This window comes from Ammospiza caudacuta, chromosome 9 (genome assembly GCF_027887145.1).
Source record: "Ammospiza caudacuta isolate bAmmCau1 chromosome 9, bAmmCau1.pri, whole genome shotgun sequence".
NCBI lineage: Eukaryota > Metazoa > Chordata > Aves > Passeriformes > Passerellidae > Ammospiza > Ammospiza caudacuta.
The window spans coordinates 29930523-29951929 of NC_080601.1; the positions used below are offsets into that span (position 1 = coordinate 29930523).

At 40.4% G+C, this 21407-nt stretch overlaps 1 protein-coding gene across 1 annotated transcript; it reads left to right on the plus strand.

Annotated features, from left to right (window-relative positions):
• Positions 1-298: 298 nt before the first annotated feature.
• Positions 299-21098, plus strand: ACSL5 (acyl-CoA synthetase long chain family member 5). Its single transcript, XM_058810033.1, has 21 exons — positions 299-422; positions 9540-9725; positions 10261-10369; positions 11013-11077; positions 11157-11258; positions 11571-11670; positions 12830-13008; positions 13645-13677; positions 13879-13930; positions 14471-14544; positions 14987-15064; positions 15278-15412; positions 15886-16020; positions 16095-16190; positions 16704-16776; positions 17544-17632; positions 17713-17829; positions 18271-18414; positions 19337-19438; positions 19809-19880; positions 20276-21098. Exons 2-21 carry the CDS (start codon positions 9570-9572, stop codon positions 20414-20416), a joined length of 2052 nt encoding a protein of 683 aa, XP_058666016.1. The 5' UTR covers positions 299-422; positions 9540-9569; the 3' UTR covers positions 20417-21098.
• The last annotated feature ends 309 nt before the right edge of the window (positions 21099-21407 follow it).

The window sequence follows — 21407 nt, forward strand, 5'->3', positions numbered from 1 at the left end:
GCAAGACTTATTCAGTGCCCCTGCACACCTGGAGTAAATGAGAGCCCAATGAAAAGCCCAGGGCTGCAGCTTTCACAGGGCTGGGGTTAGTTTTCACAATGCACTGCTCTCTTCTAACGCTCTTGTGCAAGACTTGTATGTTTAACAATTCTAACCAGCCAAAATTGCTCTTTATATTTGATCAGGAATAATTTTTTTTCTTACCTTTGAACCTGTTGCAAGGCAGGTTCAAAGGTTACCTGGGTGCAGTGTCGCCTGTTTATTAAAGCCACACTCTGATGATTCAGGGCTTAGTCCTGCCACGGGAGCTGGGGAAGCACCACTGCAGCTGGGGAAGAACCAACCCTAGAACACCCCTTGGGACTTGTAAAGCAGCAAAGGAAGCAAGCTGTACCTCCACCCTCCTCCAGCACTGAAGGAAGGTAAGAAAATCCCTCCTAGTCAGAGCCTGTGTTTCCCAAGTCCTGGGCTTCCTGCTCCTGCAGAGAAATACTGCAAGTGGGATAATAACCCCAATTTGTTGCAATACCTGGATCCAATGCACCATTCTTATCACCCTGTGTGCTGTTAAAGGCAACAGCTGGATGTTATTAAAGAAGCAAGTCTGGGCTCAGGGTGGCATACAGGGAAATCACAGCTTGAATGAGAGCAGCCAGCTGAACACTCCCTGTTGCTATAGGCTGGCTGGAAGTAGAAACCTGTCTACAGTCCAGGCTGAAGCAATTTTCTTATCAATTTGTTAGTTATGCCTATGTAAAGATACAGTGCACAAAGTAGCAGTGCCAGGCTCCCACTCACACTAATGTTTAAACTAGGTTCCAAAAATATAAGAATATTTGCTTTCACAGTTTCACAAGCAGTAAAAGGCTGCAATATGCTAGGTCATTTACATGCACAAGCTTATTGGCAACATTTAATACAACAGAATCTAGCTTAATCCCTATCTAGGAAGATAGAAGCTGGCTATAATTCCTTTTGGAATTGTTTAAAAGCCCCTATCATAGGGTATGGCACACCAGACTGTTGCCATTGCCTTGGTACAAATGCTTGTTCTAGCTACAGAGATGGAGCCTTCTCCAAGCTCTTGTTGTGTACAGAGAGGGTGGTGGAGACAAAGATCAACCTGAAATCAAGCTGCAAGCAAGAGAACTGGAAAAAATCATGCTGCTCTTCCAAGTCTTAAAGCAGCCCATCTCCTATCCCTACCTCCTTTCCTGAGGAACTCGCTTGTACTCTGAGAAGATAATTTCTATTTCAGTGAAGTTATTCTGCTTTACAAAGCCGGACACGGCCCTTGAAAAGCAGAACAGAGCAATAAAGAATTGTTGTGTTTATAGCATTAAGAAAACAAACTGGAATTTTAAAATAATTCAAATGAAGTGAGCTCACACCTCCCACAAACTCACAAAATTTAAATCTAAGTTTTGAAGGGACAACAGAGTAAATGGTAAATGAAGACAATGCTTTCCTTTCACTTATTTGCATCCTCTGCCATTTCCTATATATAGAAAGGTTATTTTGACATCTTGGGATAACAAAAGTTCATGTTTTGCTATGACCTTAAGGTTTGTTCCAAAAGCTCACCTGATTCATCCTCTATGCAAAACTTTTTTGGCAGTGACAACAGAAAGGAAACAACATGAACTCGCCATATGCATAAGCTACCTACTGCTCATCTTAAGTCACTAATGGGTATGATGGGTGCAGGTATAAATTTTATATACATGCACAAAGAGAAGCAAAGGCTGAGATTCATAACTCTGCTTTGCTTTTTGACAGAAAATTTCTAGCAAAAAAAGATCTGTGCCTTTCAAAAAGCTGGAGTTTATTCAAATAATTTATGAAAAATTAAAAGCCTCAATATTTGCATGTCGCTTGTTATGTGTAACTGGGGAAGAGTGTCATCTGTATTCTAATTTATGAGCATTGAACAGAAATGATCATTAAGGAGAAGCATTCCTATGTGCATCCTTTAATCCAATTTATGTGATACCCACTGAGCCCAGGCAATAGAGCTCTGGGTCACATCCTGGGCTCCTGGGAGGGCAGGTAGGACCATGCTGTGGGCATCTTCTCCCACCCTGCAGCAAAGTGAACGCACCTGAGATACCCAGCACTGCTGTCCAACAGCTGACCAGTGTCAGGGCAAACTCACTGCTTCTTCTCTTGCTCCTGGAAAAACAACAGCCCGAGGCCAGATATCAGAAGGGGGAAAAAGCTAAGTAAGGCACACAGAGTGGGTGCTAATGGACCTGGCTGGGCTGGGAGCCTGGCCTTGTCTCCTTTCTATAAGCACAAATGCTCCCTGACAGGCACTACTCAAGCTGAAGCTCATAGCCTCTCTGAAATGCCACAGGAAGAGGTCTGGGAAGGAAAAGCCAAAGGCAGAGGAGTTTCATGAAGAAAAAGCTATTTCTTTTTGTGCTCAGCTTACAGGAGAATCAGTGAATCAACCCTCAGTTTCCCTAAAAGATACCTAGGTGGCTAAATAATGCCACAACTACGTGTAAGTTAGCTCTACCTGAATAGTATAAAGATTACAGCAGCAATAAAAATATAATTGCAATTAATAGGGGCTATGTGTTTTAGCAAGCCAAGGTCCAGTACAGGTTTTATTTTGGATACAAGTACATGCTGTGTTAATTCCATCTTAGCTTTACAGTTTGGCTAGCTAAGCAGATTACTCTGAAATCATGCAGCATAGGAAAACTGTCAGATGGGGAAACTCCTAACTGGAGAAAACAATTCTAAAATCTGAGGTTAAGTCAATAGAGAGATAGGTGAAGTTGCTGTCTTCCCATCCCTCCAAACCTACTGTGAAATTCCAGTTATATTAGACAAGCATTGAAGAGAAAAAGGGAAACTGCAACAGCTATAAACTTATAAATAAAGAAATAAAACTGTGAAATAATTTTTAAAAATCTATGTCACAGCAGAAACAAAACTGAAGCTTGAAACAGGATTCATTGTTACCTGGTACAAATAATTGCACCTATGTATGTCTATAACAGAACAGAAAGAACTAGCTAGCTTTTTGGGGAAAAAAAAAAAAAAAGGAAAAAACCCAACAGCAGCAACAAGAAAACTAACATCAAAACCAAATAAAACAAAACCATCAGCAGCAATCCAGCCCACCAGCAAGTCCATTGCAGCAGTATATGAGAGATGCTGTAGTCAAAACATTTTGTTGGTATTACAGGCTACAAAGCTTTGCTCACCATAACATACATGCAGCTACAGAGAGAAAATTGCTATTGTTGAGAATACAGCTTTATACATAGAAAAGATAATAGCAAACAGCTTAGAAAGAATAAACTATAAATACAATTTTAAAATGTTTTGGTTTACTTTTCATTTAGATCTACTTCAAGCTGTTTTCATTAACAAACAAAAAAGCTCAATTACTTCCTCTTGTGTGGGTGGATTGTTGGGGTTTTTTTTGGTTTATTTTTTTTAATCACTCCAGTTTCCCCATGCAAGTTCCTCCCTTAAAGCTCCCCTCCCAAAAGTGCCCAAATTGATTACTAATGTGCTTCTCTTCTTGCTGATTTATTTAAACTGGGGACAAGAAAGTGGCTGTAGTTTTTGACATGAGTGTTACCTAAGTGGTGTTGGTTTTGTACTGTGCTACTGAGGTTCCCTTTTACTTAAGAAGAGGTTGATTTCCAACCCTATATTCAAAATGGAAGGTGCCTTTACTCACTAGTTCTCATCTCTATACCTGCTCTGCCAGATTTTCCATGTAAGTAAGGAAGTTTTACTGTATTTGTTTTATTGCTCATGAGTTTGCTTGTTGTTACTCACATGGGCTTTAGTAAATCCAATGTGCAAGTGCAGTGATTAGATGCAGGGTTCAAGATAATGAGTTTTTCAGGAGCCTCCTAGGAAATCTCTGGTAGTGTGCTATCAGTTAAATGTGGACCTTGGGCTGAGTTAAGTTCAGATATGTGTTTGTTCTTTGCTCTTCATAATTGAAGTGCTGTGATAATATGAAGTAATGGACATTAATAGCTAGAAACTTCAAGTGCTACCTTTTCTCTGTGTGGCTAAGGTGCCTGATGATAATATTCTAATTTTCTTAGCAGTTCTATGTGAATTTTCAAGTCGAGTTTTAGTCCTTGCTCTTAAAACCATGCCCTATCACTAGAGAAAACTTCCTATTAACATAGTTTTGATGCATTAATGCACTCTTTTTGAGGCACTTCTTGCATTTTTGCAAGAAGTGAACCTGTATTATCTAATAGGATAAACAGTAACAGAATCACAGAATTTCTAGGTTGGAAGAGACCTTTTAGATCACCGAGTCCAACCCATGTTCTAACACCTCAACTAGATCATGACACCAAGTGCCACATCCAGTCTTTTTTTAAACACATCCAGGGATGGTGACTCCACCACCTCCCTGGGTAGATGATTCCAGTATTTGACCACTCTTTCTGTGAAAAATTTCGTCCTTAATTCTAGCCTGCTATACTGACTGTATTTTAAATTCTTAAAAGCTTCAAAGGGCTAATTGTGTATGTTTCTGAGTAGTTAGTTTCAAAGAGAAAATTTGTTATAAAGACTATATGAAATATTGGCTTTTCAATTTATCTGAGAAAATAACTTTTAGTACTAAGTAGTGTCATGATGTTGTTGACATCCTGATGGAGAGACAGTAATATCCAGCACAGTAAAATTCCTTATTTTAAAAAAATGGTCTTTCTATTTAAACATACTGAAAGCTTGAGTTCAATTGATTTCATCAGCAAGGCTCAGAAACCACAGCACTCTGCTTCCTGAAAGTTACTGAGGCCTCAGACCTTCCCACCCTCTAGCAGGGTGTTTCTCAGCTAAGATCAAAAGGTGCTTGAACTGTTTGGCTCTGACTCTCTGAAGAGGTACTCTAAAAGCAAAGCCTCACTGAAGCATATCCTGGGCTTAATGCAGGTTACTGAGCATTTTGCTTTGTTTTTTGCATGGTTCTGCTCAGAAATCACTGCTGAGTTTTTGTGCTTTAACTTCCCTCTGGACGCTCTAAGTTAGATGTTCCTAAACCCTGTGGAACACAAGACTCCAGCTGCATCAAGGAGGAATATGTAATACAAAGTTTCCAAGGATAAGAACTGGCAAAGTGGCTCAGGTCTGCAGGACGACACCAGGCAAGAGCTGCACTGTGCAAGCAGATGGAAAGAGTGAGTTGCTGATGGTTAAGTAACTAATTAGTGTAGGTGGCTGTACTCCACTTTTCCTGCTTGTAAACAGTCAGTGTTGCCTTGCTAATGATGAGAAAAAAGATGTCATGATCATGCCAAAAGCTTAGGCAAACTTGATGCAAAGTACAGAACTGCAGAAGACATTCTCCCAGGCAGTGCAGACTGTTGCTTCCAAAACTGTGCAAGTATCAGAGGGTGCTTTGTTGTCCACAATGCCTTGCAATGGAGATGACACTGATTTTTCTTCATATTTATGTAATCAAAAGTACAAAGATCAGCCACTTTCCAGTGGAGAGAATCTCACGTGGAGAGCATAGAGAATAACTTTAATTCCTTTTAGGTAATGAAGGAATAGCTGTAAAGGGGGAGGTACAGTAGAAATGAGAATGTGTACTCCTGAACTCAAGGCTGTAAATGGTATCCCTGTAATCTCTTCTGATAAAAATGAAGCCTTTGACTCTGGAACTTAGTGCATCTTATCCCTGACCATTGATCAGGGCAGACAACCTAAGTACACTTTCAACTGTCCAGCATCTTATTGCACAAGAAGCTTAACAGGTGGCTTGAGACATCCTCTTCATTTTGTGTCCCTGGGAGCTGAGCCCTCAGAACTCAGGGGTTTCAGACACTTCACCTCTGACCCCTCTGAAGTTGAGAAAGGCAACTGGTGCTCAGACTTACCCTGCAGTGGAAGTGGGTGTCTGTCCAAAATGCTCTGGTTTTTCTTGTTCTGCACTGTTTTCACTAAATTGATGTAGATCAGGTATTATGTATGCACAGGGCACTTGGATTTGTGGGATGAAGTCTGGTTGTAGCTGTTCCATAGCACAGATTTAGGCTGCAGCTCTTCTCTCACTATGGACAGGAAGGTCTATCAAATACAGATCCCTGTCCTCTCTCTGGCTTTTCTGTTTTGATGGCAGCAGGATTAAATGGCATTTGGATGATGCCAGAGGTGATAAATTAGCAGCTACTTGGACTGACAAATAGTTACAGTAAAAGCTCTAGGCATAGGAAACAACTGTCCTAATTGTGGGAATTGAGACAAATTTGCTGACAATCTCTTGCCACAGCCTGAGTAACACACCCTATGTGCTTTGACTGAAGAGACTAAAGCCCTTTTGTGGAAATGTTGTTGGAAAGTAAAAGAAAACATGGTCACTATTCTATTAATAAAGTAAAGGTGTTGAAAATAATTTTTCAGATATGAAAAACATTGCTTTGTATTACCTAGATCTGTGTTTTTGTGCATCTGTGGGGGTTTTTTTATGCAGCACTAACCTTACTATCTTTAAAAGGTATATATGCAAAGTCCTGCATATGTAGTCTCAGTCAGGGCTGTAAGTGGGCTAATGAAGACTAAAAGTTACTGAAAACACCCACCAAACCCTAGAAGCTAATGAGCATATAATACTTCCCATACCTTAAAGAAACTTGTCACCAGGTCTTTCTTTAAATTAAAAATTCATTCAAATATAATTGAAAATCATCCTTGACTACCTATAGGTATGCTGGGAGGGCTACAATGGGATTAAACTACTGCCTCATCTTTCCCTCTTTCTTTTTATGCAAGAGGTTTGTGGAATCAATTCAGAAACTGAAGGCAAAAGTTTTGCTGTATTAAATGATCATTTCTTGATTAGGTGTTCTCTCTGGACTTTGAGTTCTTTGCTCCAAGCAAAAAAATCATATCCTTCAGGGTTTGATGTTCAGTCCTCTTACATGTCCAGGTACAAAGTACTTTGCATGTGAGTCAGTGAGAACAGGGAAATACCCGGATGGAAAAATTTTCAGTGACTTGTCTACTACTGCATGGAGCATTTGGGGTTACTGGGTTCTCTGATCCTTATCACAAAAAGGTCAGAAAAGTGTCTTCTGTAGATTTTCTGTAAGTCCATGTAACAGACAGTAGCTATTTGTGACAACTGCTCTGGTCTGTCTGACCTAGTCAGACAGTGTTAATGGTAAGCCATATAAATAAGTTAAAGAAGAGGACTTGGTGCCATAAATAAGATAGTTTTGTTTCTTGCCTCTAGCATGATACTTTAAAAACAACCTATCATTCATGGGTTTTGGGAAATTGTCTTAAAGTACTATTAAAATAAGCAGATGAGAGCACACTTTAGCCAATAAAACTGGTCCAGCTGTACAGGCCTGTGGTCTCTCTGGTTACTGCATATAGCTCTATTCTCTCACTGCTGATTAAAAAATGACCAGGGAAGAGTCATGTGAAATGCAGTAAGTGAGAACTACTTTGTCAGTCTAGAAAGCTTCCAACATACAAATGGTGCAAATGTGATTTGCTCTGTCATTTGGATTTAGTAGTGGGCTCTGAGCTAAAAGAGTAAAGTTTTTATATTCCACGTTTCATGATGGAGAATGGAGATGCCTCTACCTAGCTGCCTCAGTGCTCATGCTATAAAAAAGCGTTGGGCTCATGTTAGTGAAAGAGGAAATATAAACCACAAACCATATGCAGTTTAATCACTGCAGAAAGCTGCTTGCTAACTGCTCCATTAATGGTCCAGATATATAAAGTGTCAAGAGCAGCTGATTACCAAATTCACTTAATTAAAAATGTTCAGTTTTCCAAACCAAGCAGTGCTAAACCTAAACTGATAAGTAGCTTTGTCCTGAATGTAAACTTGATCAGCAGACCTGGATTTAGGGTCTGCTTTTCTTTTTTTTTTTTTTAATCCAGGCTCAATTGATAAAGGTCCAAAGGGAGATGGGTGATATGCTGTGATACAAACAGGTTTGTGCTCCCACAGGATCAATATGCCCAGTGACTGGAATTGTCTATCAGTAGAGAGTCCCAAGGGCAGTTCCTGCCTTTCAGGCTGTAGCACAATCTTTTTGGACTCTCAGTACATGAAGCCAAGGTCAGGAGTTTGAAGGACACGTGGCAACTAAGGTTTAGAGTAGGAAAGAGGACTAGGGAGTTGGTATTTCTCAGATATGTAGGTGATGTGCATCTGGCAGCTTGGACTAGCTGAAAAGCCTCTGAGGTACCCTTTCTTATCCAGATGCAGGGCAGGCAAAGCATGCCTTTTTTACCAGAGAACACACCAGGATTGCTGATTAACCCTGCCACTGGGAACTACAAAACCGTAAAACAGATAATCTACACTGGCACTGGCAACTACAAAACTGTAAAACAGGTAATCTAAATGAGCACTCTGGGCTCAGACACCCAAATTCTGACTTCAGATCCTGTCTGAACTTACTATTGGTTTGTAAAATACCTTCAGCTTCTTTGGAATTATAGTTAAAGGGTAACTGGAACTCATTGCATCAGGACTCTTGGTATTCTTGTACAGGGATTTAGTTGATAGCTGACATATTATCTCCTGATGGGGTTCCTTTGATTCTGTATGAAGGAGTTTGAAAGAGTGTTGTTATTCATCTTGCAAAGTGTGAGGTGGTGTGTCCTGCATAGATATTTAGACACTAGCAAATACAAGTTGCTGAGATCTGAGCTGATTCAGATAGAAAGCAGTCTTGGCAATTTAATCTTAAAACATGTCAGAACATTCTGGAGATAAAATTGCTTGTTTCTAAGGAAGAAAGCTCAGGTCTCTGTGTCTCATAAAAAGCATCTGCATTCTTAGATTTTGCTTCCCTGTCCTTGATGGAAGATACCCTGGAGAATGCAAGCAGCAGAATTGTTTCTGTATTTCCCAGTTAGACTTCCATTGCCCACATTGACATCCAGGTCACCACTTCCTAATGGAAAGCAACTTTCACAGTTTTGATTTGTGCTGGTTTTATTTGGCTGACCACACTGTCACTCTCTGCAATATTTGTCTGGCATGACCTGTAAAAGCAGCTGAGAGTGAATATACTGTTTGTCCTGCAGTCATATATGTAGGTATATGAAACATGTAATTTATCAATACCCTTCCTATTTCAGCAAAACCATTTCCTATTGAACACTAACAATATTGAGAAATTTTCTTACTTCCACAATTCACGTCACTGAACCATAGCCATTTCTTAGTTATACTTGGGGAGACAGATTTGGGAAATTATATACTGGCTTTCTTCAGGCATATTTTTTTACTTAAGGATGGAAAGAATCTGTTCCTTGTCTGACTTCATCAGGCTTCAGCTTTCTGTGGAGGTGGATGCAGTATAGATTAAGATTTATGGGGACAGGTGACTTAAGATCTCTTAAGAGGCTTAAAACATTGCATAAGTGTGCTTCACTATTGTACCAGGGCTCTCCAGGGGCAAACTGCTGAAATGATTTGCAGTATTGTTTAACAAGCTACTTAAGTAACCATAGCTCATAGGTAATTAAAGCTTCTAACTCAAGTCTACTAAACCTCCTATTTGTTTCAGGTTCAGCTCTGGCTCCACTGATCCAGTACAATGATCTGGATACTTCAAGTGTTGTTCTCACCGCTCCCAACACCAGCATTGATCAGTCTCATTGCATTTGGAGCTGTCATCTTCCTGTGGGTGATAAGCAGGCCAAAACCCCTCTTACCTCCTGTTGACTTGAACAAGCAGTCGATAGGAATTGAGGTAATACTTTCTCTGCTTGTGGGCATGGTCTGTTTAGGAGCTTCATTACTGATCCATTCTGACTCTGGGTGTCAGTGGAAGCTCTCCTGTCCTATGGCACAGCCTTCTCTCCCAGGTGTACAACTCAAAAGCACAGTGGGGAGATGGGAAATCTTAAGATGCTAAGATGAGAAACAGCAGCTTGTTCCAACCAGAGCTGGGTGGAATTTTTACCAGATGGCTTTGGCTGTCACTGACTTTCCTGTATTTTCAATGCACTGCATCAGCTTTGAAACTGGTACTAGACTTCATGTAATAAGGGAAGTGGTAGCACTCAGTCAAGGCCTCTCAATAACCTGTAACTCAACATTAAGCTGGGCCATCTAGAAAATCACTCTGCATGTGACTGAGTAGATCAAAATCAGGAATGGAAAAAGATTTCCCTAACAATACAATGCTAGTGAAATGCTTTAAATGGGACTGATGAGAGAATGGCTGAGGAACAAACGATATTTTATCTAGTCTGCATTGTTTCATAACCATGCTCTGTTCCTAGGGAGGAGCCAGAAGAGCTGCACTCTTGACAGATAATAACCTGCTTTCTTATTACTTTGAAGATGCTAAAACCCTGTATGAAGTTTTCCAGAGAGGAGTGAGTATTTCTGGTAAGCTTTGCATCTGGTAGTTAGTACTTGTCTATCACAAATAAAATTTTTCCAAGATCCTTTTCCTTGTGTCTTGGCTGTGGTAATAATGCAGGCTAGCAACAGCTCTTGTAACCTTCTGTGGGGTGGAGAGACAAGTGACCATATTTCTCCCTGTCCCAATTTAGTACTAGTCTTATTTGGGAGACTGGGCAGGAACAAATCCCGGAAGCTGAAGATGGTAGAGTTCAGTCAAGAGTCAGCAGATACAGAGCATCAGAGGAACTGGGGGGGAAACACCTCTCCTTTGTCTTATGATGTGAGTTTTCCTGTGAAATTACTGCCTGTTTACAGCAGATATGAATTTGTGCATGTCACTTCACAAGTCCTATGCATGGAAATGTGTGATGGTTTGCAAGGTGTTTCAACCTCACATGGGTTGTGCAATCCAACAAATATCACCAGATCTTAGAAGTATTGCTTGTAAGGACAAAGTTAAAGTCTTACAACCTTGGTTTGGGCAAAGTGCTTAACTATGGACACTGACCTGCTCTCCATGCAGTTGCCTGAATGCCTGACAGCAAACATTTCCCACTTCAAGTGTTTAGTGTTATGCAACTCCAGTACTGAGCTTTGAAACTGCTTTTCTGAACTCTTTCATTAGGAAATGGTGACTGTCTAGGCTACAGGAAACCCAAGCAACCTTATCAGTGGCTGACATATAAACAGGTGAGTATTGTATATGACAGATGAATTAATTTGGGATTCTGCCTTGAAACACTAAAGTGGGGGAATAACTATCTTGCAGGTTTCAGACAGAACTAAATACCTGGGATCAGGACTTCTGCAAAAAGGATGCCAACCATCATCAAGCCAGTATATTGGCATTTTTGCTCAGAATAGGCCAGAGGTAAGCAACAAATTGTGTATTCTTTCCTAACTATTCTAACACCTTGGGATGAGAGTGGACTCTGTATTTAAACAGCTTCAGGCCACATCAGGAGCAATCATTTTTTCCTTCCCAATTCCCTTTTTACTGACTGAGCACATCCCATGCCAAGCATGTAATACAATGACCTCTCACAACTCTTACTCTCATGGATGTGCTCCTTCCATAACCCCCATGCCAAGTACATGGGCTTGTCAAGCTGTATGGAGTCTGTAGGCAATCCTGTCTTGAGGGCTCCTAGTTTTCATTAGTTGTGCTGTTTTCTCTTTTCAGTGGATCATTTCAGAATATGCCTGCTACACCTACTCAATGGTTGCTGTTCCACTCTATGACACTCTGGGACCAGAGGCCATTGTATATATTGTTAACAAAGGTAAATATTGACTTGCACTCTTTCATAAGGATTTTTCTAAGAAACTTTTTTTTTGGGAGGGCTAAGTTCAAGGGAATTTGCAAAAATCAGAGTAGTTTTAACCTTACTGCTCTTACAGACATTTAGTGAAGCTACTTTGCAGAGCACATGATTCAATGCCTACAAGAATCCAGGGGGCTTTCTATGTCTCCTAGTGTCTTGATTGCAAGATCACTGAAGGATCTGCTAGATCCTGTGGATCATTCTGCAATCAGTGCTCAACTATTTGCTATTTGAGATTTTGCAATCTTGAACTCCCACACTGCCAGACAATCAGACAATGCAGACAGACTTGCATGTAAATTAAGACTAGATTTATATGTCTGTCTGTATATGTCTGTAGGATGAAAAGAGTGGAGGAGGGAAGGGTAAAGATTTGCCTAAATCTGTTTAATCTATCTGGTTATTGCACGTTCTACAAAAACAACATCTAGCAGGCCAACATGGAATAAACTGGCAAGGAAGTTAAATAAATCTTCAGACTTTCTTCCCCCTGTCTTAGGAGAGATATGGGGGAATAAATATCCACTGTTGTTACAGTGATCTGGTATCCATCCCAAAAATAGGATTTGCCAAGCAAAACCCCTTCAAGAGTTATGGTGATGAATCTTAGAAACAGGTGTTGTTTTGGGATTGATTACACAGCTGTAATTTACCAATCTAACTGGGAACTGGCAGGCTCAGGCAAATCCAGTTCCTCTGCTGACTTAAAGGAAAAGGCTTTTGTAACTGCATCTACAGGGAAGCTGAAGTATTAACTCACTATTTTTAGCTACCTCTTTCAATTGGGCCTTAATTTCTTTTGATTTAAGGAAGATGGCTAAATCTAAACAATATCATGGCAATACCAAAAGTTTCAATGCCCATCTTGATTATGAGCAATGATATTTCTTTTCAGCTCTTCAGCATTTCCCTCATTTTATATTGCCAGAACATTGGGTTTGCCCAATCAGTTGAGTATGGTAGGAGGAACTTTCTCAGCACTGTAAGCCAGCCACTGAATCCATATGAACAAATGCAAATGGCACCAAAACAATGTTATGCTCTAAAATTATATGCTGCTGAGCTGTCACTGGCCTCATGTCTTCTAAACAGACTTCTGATAATTTCTTTTCTGTAGCTGACATAAGCGTGGTGATCTGTGACACGCCTGCAAAGGCAGAGGTCTTGCTTAAGAACTGTGAGGACAAAAAGACCCCATGTCTGAAGATTATTGTTCTCATGGATCTCTTTGATAAAGAGCTCAAGGACAGAGGAGCTAAAGTGGGAGTTGAAATTCTGTCACTGCAGGAGGTTGAGGTAGGTGGATAAAGGCTTCTGTAATACTTTGCCAGCTTAAACATCCTGATCTTCTGTGGCAGCAATGACACTTTAATGTAAGCATTACCCAGTTGTCGTGCCTGTACCTGACATCTTAATGAGCAGTCATTTTGAAACTTGATATCTTTAGCTAAACAGAGTTGCAGAGTTGAAACAGTTGACTAAAGTTGTGCCCATGTGCTGTGAACAGCCAAGACTTGCTTAGCTTAATTTGTGATCCTGTTGTAACAGGATTTATTTGGCTTCTAAGCTGGCAGTTGAATCTAATTGGAACTGTAAGTGCAAATTACTGGCTGCTTAGACATCCCAACTAGGCTTAAGCTTGCATACATCTAAAGAGATGTGGCCTATCTCAAATAAAAGGAAACCTCTCCACTCAGGACTTCCAAATTCCTAAAGTAGTTCTGATCACTTTCCACACATTCACATGTGTCCTTTCCACACTTGCAGCAGACAGTTTTTCAGAGTTATGTGTATTCGATTCAGGAAGAGGTTTCTGTTTGAATGAGACAGAGTATCAAGAGGCAAAGTAGTAAAACAGGTGTTGCATTTGAAATGCAATTACCTATTCACCTATTGTGCACTATCTTAAGCTGTGTTTTTTCTCTAACACAGGAGCTGGGAAGAAACAACATCAGAGATCCAGTTGTAAGTATCTCTATGATAGTATCAGCTATAGACTTGTAAAACTTGTCTCTGGAAAGACCTCTTGCTATGCTGCTAGTAGAGGAGGTTGCCAGATTTTTTTTGTGAACCAGAATTCCTGATTTGTCACAGTTAGGAATTGTATGTAGTTACAGATAACCATCATAATCCTCACGCTGACTTTATGTGGCTTTTTCTTTCTAGCCTCCTAAGCCTGAAGATCTTTCTGTTGTGTGTTTTACAAGTGGAACCACAGGTAAGAATTTATAGTGATGGTTCCTCACTGAAAGAGCCCCCCCATGCAGCTTCCCTGCACAAAAGTAAAGAAATCCTATGAACATGGAAGTAAACCAGTAAATTAGAGCAATGTCAAACTGCTCTTGCAGTTTTACTTAGGATACTGTCATTACAAGTGAAGTGCACTATGATAAAGCTTCTTAAAACTGGGGCAAGAAAAGCCAAATTCATGTTGGCTTACCCTATTAAAAATGCAGCCTTAATGTTCAAGAGATTGCTTGTTCAACTGTGTATTTTGGTCCACAGGGGCTAAAGCAAAAATCTTGTTTCAGCATTCTCTATGCTACTGCCAATTGCTCTGCTGTTTCAGTATCCATCTCCTTTATGTAACAGCCATAGCTGAAAGCACTCAAGATGAGGCATATTTGTAATCTCTCATGAGAATAATTGCTGGGACTGAGCCTAGTACTGAGATAGTTCAAACTGAGCCAAACAAGACACGGGAACTGCCAGCAGAAGCAGTCAGAGCCACAGCTCACCTTGCTTGATCTCTCCAAAGGTAACCCTAAAGGAGCCATGCTGACACATCAGAATGTTGTTTCAAATGCTGCTGCCTTCCTTAGATGCACAGAGGTGAGCCACTCTCCAGGATATGTCCCTCAGTCCTGAAACCAGCTTAATGTGGACATTTTCTGTAAACCATTCATTCACTCCCAGAAACTGATGCTTTCCTAAGTGCCCCTTTTTCAATGAGACAATACTACTGCAAGAAACTTGGTTTGAATTGAACAAGAACTTGTACATAGAAGTTACTCTAGAATGAGTCAGTCCTAAATACCAAGAGTACTGAACTATCTACTTCAAGACTTGCCAAAACATTAAACTAATTTTGATTTAGTGTGGCTGAGTGACAGCTGCAAATCTTGAAGAGGTGATGGATGAGCCTGAGTTGCAGTCATTGGAAGTGTCTGTCTAAAAGTACTCAAACTGATCTCAATTTTATTTACTTTCTACTTAAAAGTAACTCAGGCAGGCACAGAAAATGCTAACCTACTTCTGCTTCCTTTCCCTCTAGAACACAATTGAGTGTACAAGTTCAGATGTTGTCATTTCCTATCTTCCTCTGGCTCACATGTTTGAGAGAGTTGTGCAGGTATGTACAGATATATCTATCTGAGCTTTTATAAACCAAATTATAGTAAAAGACATTAGCAATGTGTATGTCCTCAAAACCTATTCACACAATAACTTTCCTTATTTTGTAATAACTAGGCACTGGAAATCATGCTGCTTTTCATAGACTAATAATTATGGCTAGTGAAGGTAGGAATTCAGCTTGACTAAGGTTAGTCTGGTCCATTTTTAGACTGTGGTATACAGCTGTGGAGCAAAAGTAGGCTTCTTCCAAGGAGATATCAAGCTGCTAACAGATGACATGAAAACCTTGAAGCCAACGCTATTTCCAGTTGTACCAAGACTGCTCAACAGAGTCTATGACAAGGTATGTGAGCAATTTTAGCTGTGTTCTTTGTGTTCATATATCCAAACAAGCATACAAATACAAAATAGTAATTAATATGTCATAACATCATCACTAGTTAATTACCCCTTAGCAAGAGGAATTTTTTAGAATCCTTTCTGAGGAGATGGAAAGCATTCTGGGAGTATAAGAACAGCATATCCAGTCGTGACTGGGCTACGTTTGTTACTGTTAAGAAATAAAAACTTTGTTTACTTTTGTAATGCAAATGAATCAAGTGCACAGCCAACAGGATCCCAGTTCCTCAAAGCTATGGCTGTAGTGTTTCAGCATTAACATGAATTAGTATTGCCTTTTGGGTCACCTCCTAGATACTGCAGTGGTGAAGACAGGCCCTAGAACAGTGAAGTAAGATTTGGTGCCTCTTACAAAGGCAAGACTGAGATGTACAGATGTGAGTTAAACCCAACAGTCACTACTCCTTTTCCTTGCAGATCCAGAGTGGTGCAAACACCCCAGTAAAGAAATTCCTGTTAAAATTTGCTGTGTTTATGAAGACAGCTGAAATAAAACAGGGCATCATTCGAAATGACAGCATTTGGGACAAGGTTGTCTTCAAAAAAATTCAGGTAAGTTATTCCAAGTGTAAGGGAGCTAAGCAAGGTAATATTGGAGGAGCTGATGACTTCTTTTTCACTTGTAGGAAACCATGGGTGGAAGAGTGCGTATCATGGTGACAGGTGCAGCCCCTATATCTCCCTCTGTCCTGACATTTCTTAGAGCAGCATTAGGCTGTCAGGTAAGCTGAGTTTTCTTTAAAAGTAAGCCTTGTTTGACTATGCACAAATGAGTGACCAGTGATATAGCTGGGGTCCAGCTCAATGCTGTCAAGTCTCAGGCATTTACAGACTGCTTCATCTGAATTAACTGTAACAGGAAAAAAATTCTGCAGGGCTCACTTTAAACTACACTACCAAAAATACTAAGCTGTAGGCTTTAAGAAGAATAGAGCAGCAGAAATAGGAACATGCAGCACTCATAGTCAGGTAGCTGCCTCTGAGTTTTGTGGCTTATTCTGACAGTCAATGAGCTCCCAACATAGCACATTTGAGAACAGAAAATGAGGTGACCAAAGCAAAGTTTGAATAAGTGAACTTTAACATCTGGTCACAGCAATAAGATCAAGATATCTTAAAAGCAAAGGTTGTTTTGGCTTCCTTCCTAAGAAAACTTGAGCACGGGCACAGTCAAAACGGAGGCCTTTCACACCAAGGACTTGATGTTCAAGGAATACTCATCCTTTCTCACACAGATCTTTGAAGGTTATGGCCAGACTGAATGCTCAGCTGGATCCACTTTCTCAATGCCTGGAGACTGGACAACAGGTATGGGAGCTGAGACTTGTGACGTCTCCCAGAGCTGTCCACATAAAGGGCCACTCAAGCCTAGGTGCTGTAATGCTTTTAGTTTAATGAAAATTAAATCATGGGTACTCAAAGTGATTCTCGGTAGCAGCAGTCACCTGTCTGTTTAATAGGTACTAAAATTCTTGACTCAACCAGATGAGGAACCCCGGTGTAAAGTGTCATAGATCAGTTTAGACTTTGTCCCAGAATATAGGAAAGGAATAGAGAGAGCTGAGCAAACTGGATAGAGACTTCCCAAACGGCCTTAAGAAACTAGCTTGGTCTCTTAAATTATATGTTTTACTCAAAAATATTAGACGTGATACTTGACTATTTTCCTGAAGGACCTTGAAGATTTAGCTTTTATTTTAGCAATACTGGATATTCTAAATTCAGACTCAAGTCACCACCTTTGTGAACACAGTAATTGCAGAGCATAATGAGGATGAAATGCAAATGAATACCAGGATCTATGAGAGGGGGTCCTGAGGAGCCACGAGTGGTTCAGTGCTTCATGGGTGGTGTGGTAGATGACACCAATAGTGCTCTAAGCATCAAGACTTAGCTGCTATTTGTCCTACATTAACTGTCTGAAAATGGCATTGCAACAACTTGCTTGAACATTTGATGCCATACTCCTTTAAATAATGCTGGTTCATGTTAAAGCAGTGAACAAACCCAGTAAGTATCTACTATCATTGCAGCCTTTTTTGTTTTTTTGTTTTTTTTTTTTTTTTTCCTCTTAGGCCATGTTGGAGCCCCTCTGGCTTGTAATATCATAAAACTAGATGATGTGGAAGAAATGAGCTACTTCTCTTCTAACAATGAAGGCGAGGTAGGTACCATCTGCTGTGCATGTCAAGAAATACTGAAACATAAGACTTGGTGACTAACAGTGTTCTCTGCTTGCTATAGGTCTGCATTAAAGGACCAAATGTGTTCAAAGGTTATCTGAAAGACCCTGAGAAGACAGCAGAAGCAATTGATAAAGATGGCTGGCTCCACACTGGAGACATAGGGAAGTGGTTGCCAGTGAGTAGCTGGTTAACACAAATCATCTCTTGCATGTGAATTCTTGTTATTCCACAGTATTCTCTAAAGATGGAATTCTAGGATAAAAGTTTCTGCACAGTAGATTCACTAGGTAACTCCAGTCAAAGTTCCAAAGACCAGTTAGGTTACAGAATATCAAATAACAACTGTTAGGCCCATAATTAAGACTATTCTTCACTGTAGAAATAATATAACAAGGTGTCTTGGCTTCTGTCAGAGGAGAATAAAGGAGCTGTTGAATCATGTCCTGAGCTAACTGGAGAAATTACACAAACCCTTCTCTCTGTAGAAAGCAAAGACCAGTATGTGGTTTCTAGACTAGTTCCAGATGTGCCTTTCATACAACTAAACAAAGCCTGTTTATATTCTCTTATATAAGAGAGTGACTTGGAACTAATGACCTCCACTTTTTACTTCTAGAATGGAACGCTGAAGATCATTGATAGGAAGAAGAATATATTTAAACTTGCACAAGGAGAATACATTGCTCCAGAGAAGATAGAAAATGTCTATATCAGAAGTGCTCCTGTAGCCCAGGTCTTTGTACATGGGGAAAGTCTGAGGGTAAGTGATGTTAGGAGTATCCTGCAAGATTTCCTTCCACAACAAGTTCTGGATGATCAGGACACAAATGGATGCATGTACAAGAGTCCTTGAACAAAATCTGCTCCTAAGAGAGCTGTGTTTATAGGAAGATGTTCTCAGACCTACAGACTTGCCAAGTGAAAACTGGCATTGTTGCAAGCTGGGTAAAGGCTAATTACATACTTGTGTGGGATTAGCATGTCAGGTCACTTCTCTGCAGTTTAGATTCATAGAATAGTCCCCCCTGCAATAAGCAGAGACATCTTCAACTATATTAGATTGTTCAGAACCCCATTCAGCCTGACCTTGAATGTTTCTAGGCACTTGCCACCTCTCTGGGCAACCTCTGCCATTGTTTCACCACCCTCACACTTAAAAAAAACAATTCCTTGTATTTAATATAAATTTACTATCTTATAGTTTAAAACCATTACCTCTTGTCTTATTGCCACAAGCCCTACTAAAAATTTGTCCTCATCTTTCTTGCAAGCTCCCTTTTAGTTTTGAAAGGCCACAAAAAAAGTCTTCCTGGAGCCTTCTCTTCTTCAGGCTGAAAAACCCCAATTCTCTCAGCAGAATTCTTTCTGCACAGCAGAAGTGTTTCTCCATTCCTTTGCCACAGAGGTGTTACCAATGCTAGCAGAGGCCAGTCTTCAGTCTGTAAACAGCCAAAAGTTATTGCTGGACCATTCAGCACACAGAACAAATTGTGTCAGTACTTCAATTACTGCTGTCACAACTCTCAGTGACTTGCAAATCCTTGTAACTACCTTTGAAACTCTGAAAATGAATGGAAATGTAAATTTGACTTGTCATAGAAATACTGCCTGCAATCAAGCTCATAAAGACATTTAGTATGCCTTAGCTTGGTCTCAGCCTGACTATTTCCACTTGTTTTCAGTCTTTTCTAATAGGTATAGTGGTTCCTGATGCTGAGATGCTTCCAGAATTTGCAGCAAAACTGGGAGTCAAAGGTTCCTTTGAAGAGCTCTGCAAAAACCCTGTGAGTGGCATTGTGTTTAGTGGGTTAGAGACAGAATTTAATTCTAAGTCCAATCCTACATTGCTCTGAACTTTTTCTATTCACCTCTTTTCAGTAATTTGAACTGGTTTAATGCTGGGTGAGTCATGCAAGCAGCCTTCCAGCAAAAACTGGAACTGAGTATAGGTGTCTCTTGTTCCAAGGGCTATCACTGCTTCTTTTCCAGTGAGAAGAGAGACGTGACTCTGTAGTGGCCTTAATGTGAGAAATCTTGAATGTTGAAATATGTATTTTTGGCATCCTCAGTTGTCCCTGACTGGGCAAATTGTTATGGTTTTGAGCTGTAATGATGACAGCTTTACCCACTCTGCTTCTGCTGTGTTTCTTCTAGGCAGTGAAGAAAGCTATTTTAGATGATATGATCCAACTGGGGAGACAAGCTGGCCTTAAATCCTTTGAACAAGTGAGTACTTTCAAATCCTGCTTGTCACTAACAGCTGTATTGCTGACACAGTGGCTGGGAAGTCTCCATTGGTGCTACTGCCTGTTCCAGGAGGGGCCCTGAGGCAGCTGCCCCTGACACCTGATGGAAGCAGTCAGTGAAACACTGGCTGCCTGTCCCTATACCAGGAGACCAGGGGCTGTGAAGGGCAAGCATGGCAATTGCCAGGAGATGGAGTGGAGGCTCACAACAGGCTGTAGGGGCTGTTCTGGAATTCCACCCTCTTGCTGTGTCAGCCAAAAAAACAGTTCAGTTACTGGATCTCCTGGGACTGAATTTCTGCCCAAGGAAGCTGGAAAGAACTATTGTTTGTCTTCTAATGATGTGTCATGCACTAAATGATTTTCTTTTAATAGGTTAAAGACCTGTACATCCACACAGAGTTGTTTTCTGTAGAAAATGGACTCTTGACGCCAACACTGAAGGCAAAGCGAGGAGACGTTGTTAAATTCTTCCAGAAGGAGATTGAGGCCCTCTATTCATCTACTCAGGAATAAATAGCCAGTTTAACTCAAACTGCATGGAGTAGCTAAATCTGTGACACTACATGGCCTGTGGTGAAGACAGGCTTGAGTGGAGGGGAACAGGAACTTAAATAAATTTAAGTTTGAAAAATGACTTGTGGATGAAGATGGCTGTAGTATAACTGACAACTCGCAGTGTTAACATCCTGTGGGACTGAGCATCAACTGTCTGGGCTAAGCCACAACTTTCATCTTTCTTGGACTGTGACTGAAATGCTGTAACATGCAAGAACCCTCAGCCTTTAAAAGACAGCTGTATGCACTTCTCACTGTCAAAAGCAAATCTTGTTTTCCTGCTGAAACTACAAACTCCACTGTGACCTGTTGTGGACTGATCTGCAATCAGACTGAACACAGTATGAATTCATGCTAACATCTGTTTAGCAAACACAGAAGTGAATTTCCTGTTCCTAGCCCTGGACCACATGGTACAAGTTGTTAATAATGAAAATGAGTAATCATTTGCAAAATACATTTGTCTACAGCAAATGTTAATTCTTTAGGAAGCACTGGATTAGTTTTTGCACATTTTCAAATGAAATGGCAGTGTTAAAGCCTATACACTTACGAATTTGAGCCTAATAAGTGTAAAACTTTAGCTGTCAATCCTAAGGTTATAGGATGCAATAAATTGAGACTGCACAATCAAATTAAAGCCTGTGTGAACTACTTGTGGCTCTGCTGCAATCACATTGTTGGTTGGCCAGCCTTGCTGCCTAGCTCTGTATGGCTGCAGCTAGAACTCAACTCCTGCAGAACATGAACTTGTTCCCTATGCTGTCACTGGTCAGCCACAGCTCCAGCCATGAGGCAGTAATGCAGTGTAGTCCAGGTTTGTTCCTGCAGTCTAGTTGCTCCTCTACCAACTTTCTTTTCCTTGTCTTCAGCTTAGGCTGAGGTGAAAGAATGAATTTACCACAGGAAATAAGATGTGAGATTTTCTTGTGTTAAGCTCCTGCTTCAG